This window comes from Gossypium hirsutum, chromosome A05 (genome assembly GCF_007990345.1).
Source record: "Gossypium hirsutum isolate 1008001.06 chromosome A05, Gossypium_hirsutum_v2.1, whole genome shotgun sequence".
NCBI classification, from domain to species: domain Eukaryota; kingdom Viridiplantae; phylum Streptophyta; class Magnoliopsida; order Malvales; family Malvaceae; genus Gossypium; species Gossypium hirsutum.
Window position 1 is genome coordinate 85,901,223 of NC_053428.1, and position 2,929 is coordinate 85,904,151.

Here is a 2,929-nt window from a genome sequence, read left to right on the forward strand (position 1 = left end):
AAAAATAATATCTAATAGTGAAAATTTATTTTTTGATGCGAAAGATCAGACAATGTTGCAACCACAAAGTTTACTAATAAAATTAACTATTTTTCATTAAGGATTTAATACCAATTATTAGAGACACTGAGTAATATTCCACACAAGTGTAGTTTCAATAATTAACACCTATAACAAATTAAAACTACCCAAATCTGCAGCAAAAAGAAAATCAATAGAATAGAGAATACACTAAATTTACAAAGTTCAACAAATTACCTACATCCTTGAACACCTGACACCCAAAAAAATACAAACTAATAAAATTTTAATTAAAAAATTTCTGAAAATATACTCAAAGTATAATGATGAAGGAAAATAAATTTTAAAATGCTTTTAAAACAATCCGTTAAGGCCTTATATATATAGAGCCGGAAAGGCAACATAAACTATCCTTTATCAATGTGGGTTTTTAAGGAGCGAAAAACAACTTCAAAACTTTAGTAAAACTTAGGTTATCTCATTTTCTAAAGTATTTTCATACAAGTTCATATGTGGACATGTTTTGATATCGATGCAGGTCATAATCTTTTGAACATAATTAAAAACACTAAAATATTAAAATGATGATAAAAACATGTGTCCAAAACCAATATTTATTCGAATCCAGTAACACTGATAACGATGACAAATAGCAAGGCGTCGGTTCTTTAGCCAGAACTAAATCCATAATCCAAGTGTAGGAAGAAACATTGTCGGGTTTTGGACTACACACAAGTTTAAACCAACGTAATTAGCAGTTTATGCAGCAGCATCGGCTGGAGGAGCTTCGTATGCTGGGGCATTAGCACCAGCAGGGCCAGAAGCAGGGGCATCACCACCAGAATAGTCGGCATCTAGAGAGTCAGCAGCGGGTTCGTCCGCCGCTGGGCCTTCGCTTGGGTCCTCGCTTGGTTCCTCACTTGGGCCCTCGCTTTCATTTGGACTCTCGACACCAGGGGAAAAAGCAAGGTCGCTAGCTGGGCCACCTGCGGGGCTGGCAGCAGGAGAAGAAGATGGCGACGCGGAAGGTGAAGAATTGGCAGCAAATGCCCCAACAACAGCCATGAAAGCAAGGGCAATGACAAATACTTGGCGTGCCATCTTTCTTTGCTTTTCTTGTGTGTTATTTCCTTTATTTAATTTATTAATATTAAATAAGTTAATTGATGCAGTAGTCTCTCTAAGATAGAGAAAAGCACTGCAAAACTGGTGATTAGTTAAGGCACAGGTTTAAATAAACGGTAACAAGAGAAATGAAAGGGAAATCAATAGATTTTTGAGAGGTTGGCCGAGTTTCATGCTTTATTTGTGGAAGAAATTCAACATTGAACACCTCACATTTTTAACAAAACATGTTATTGCATTGTTTTTCACTTCAATGCACAATAGAAATTTTGAGAAATAAAGAGATAATTTGTTTGTTTGTGTTCTACGTACAATATTTTTCCTTCTAAATACAACATTTTTAATCTTGATTTCAAGATTTCATTTTAGGGTTCTTGAGTTTGAATTTTGACACAGAGGAAAGATTAATTGCATTTCTTTTATTTACATATAAATATTTTTTTATGTTTCTATAATTAACTCTTCTCAATAACATCTTCTTTTAATGTCGACATGAATAATCAACAAAAATAGGGGTTATATAATCTCAATTAATAAGAATGATGTTTCCCACTATTTTATGAAAAATGTGTTTATATATCATAGATTTTCACCGGATAGCAAGCAAAATCAATTATATAGTTTTGAAAACCAAGATGTTAAAAGGAAATTTCATTTCTTTCTCACCAAAGAATTTTTCTAGAATGTCACCTAAATCAAGAGATAAAAAGAGAGAGACACTTTCTTCGTATCAATAAAATTACGAAATTTCTATCCAAAAAGAACAGAAGGAAGGGAATTCATTGCCTTCAAATCCAAAATTGTTCCAAGATAAAAAGAGGAAACATTTCTGTTGTTTGGTGGGACTAATATATATATATATATTCAAGCCGAAATGAAAAAAATTTCTTTAAGAGATAAGAGATAAATCATAAATTTTAAAAGGATTAAAATGTAAATTTATCATTATATTAAGTTATAATTTTTTTAATTGTGAAGGGGCTACAAGATAATTTTTCCACCTATCCCTTAACTATGCTCTGAGTATATCTTATAATAATTAAAAATTTAAATCAAATTCTGTTTTTAACGACTTGATTTTCAAAGGTATTGGAAAATTTAGTTTTAACCAAATTTAATTAATCAAATTATTAAATAATTTATAATAGAATAATTACATATAGAGTATAAAAATGAGGGTCAAATTAGTGAGTGTGATTGAATTAATGTGGTTATTAAAAATAGTATAGAAATTAAATTGTAAAAATAATTATTAATGATTTTTAAATTAAAAAAAAACACCTAGTTAAAAATTAAATTAGGGACTATATAACAAATAGATGAAGTTAGCATTAAATTAGTGGAATGTGATGATTGAATTTACTCATCATTACTAATGTGATTTTCATTAAATAATCACTTTATACTAATTAATTAATAAAGATTAATTAAATTTAATGTTGCAAAGTGGTCATTTATGCAATGGCGAACTCAACCTGCAAAGTTGCTATAACACCCATTACCCATATGCGACGCCGGGATAGGGTTCGAGGCGTTATCGGACTTAAAAGTACACAATTTCATGAAATTGGGCCATAAAATTTAATTTAAATTAAAATCATTCAATCACATGCATAATGTCCCTTACACGAGCTACCGAGGCTCTAAACATGCATTAAAGGCGGTTTGGGACTAAACCAAGAACTTTGGAAAGCTTTGGGAAAACTTAGAAAATTTTTCAAGAAACAAGGTCACACACCCATGGGGACACAGGAACATGCCCGTGTGTCTTCAACACGCCCGT

At 31.3% G+C, this 2,929-nt stretch overlaps 1 protein-coding gene across 1 annotated transcript; it reads right to left on the reverse strand.

Annotated features, from left to right (window-relative positions):
- Positions 1-780: 780 nt before the first annotated feature.
- On the reverse strand, positions 781-1,122 carry LOC121228964 (classical arabinogalactan protein 11). Its single transcript, XM_041112011.1, has one exon. The coding sequence runs from the start codon at positions 1,120-1,122 to the stop codon at positions 781-783; it is 342 nt and encodes a 113-aa protein (XP_040967945.1).
- Positions 1,123-2,929: the final 1,807 nt, after the last annotated feature.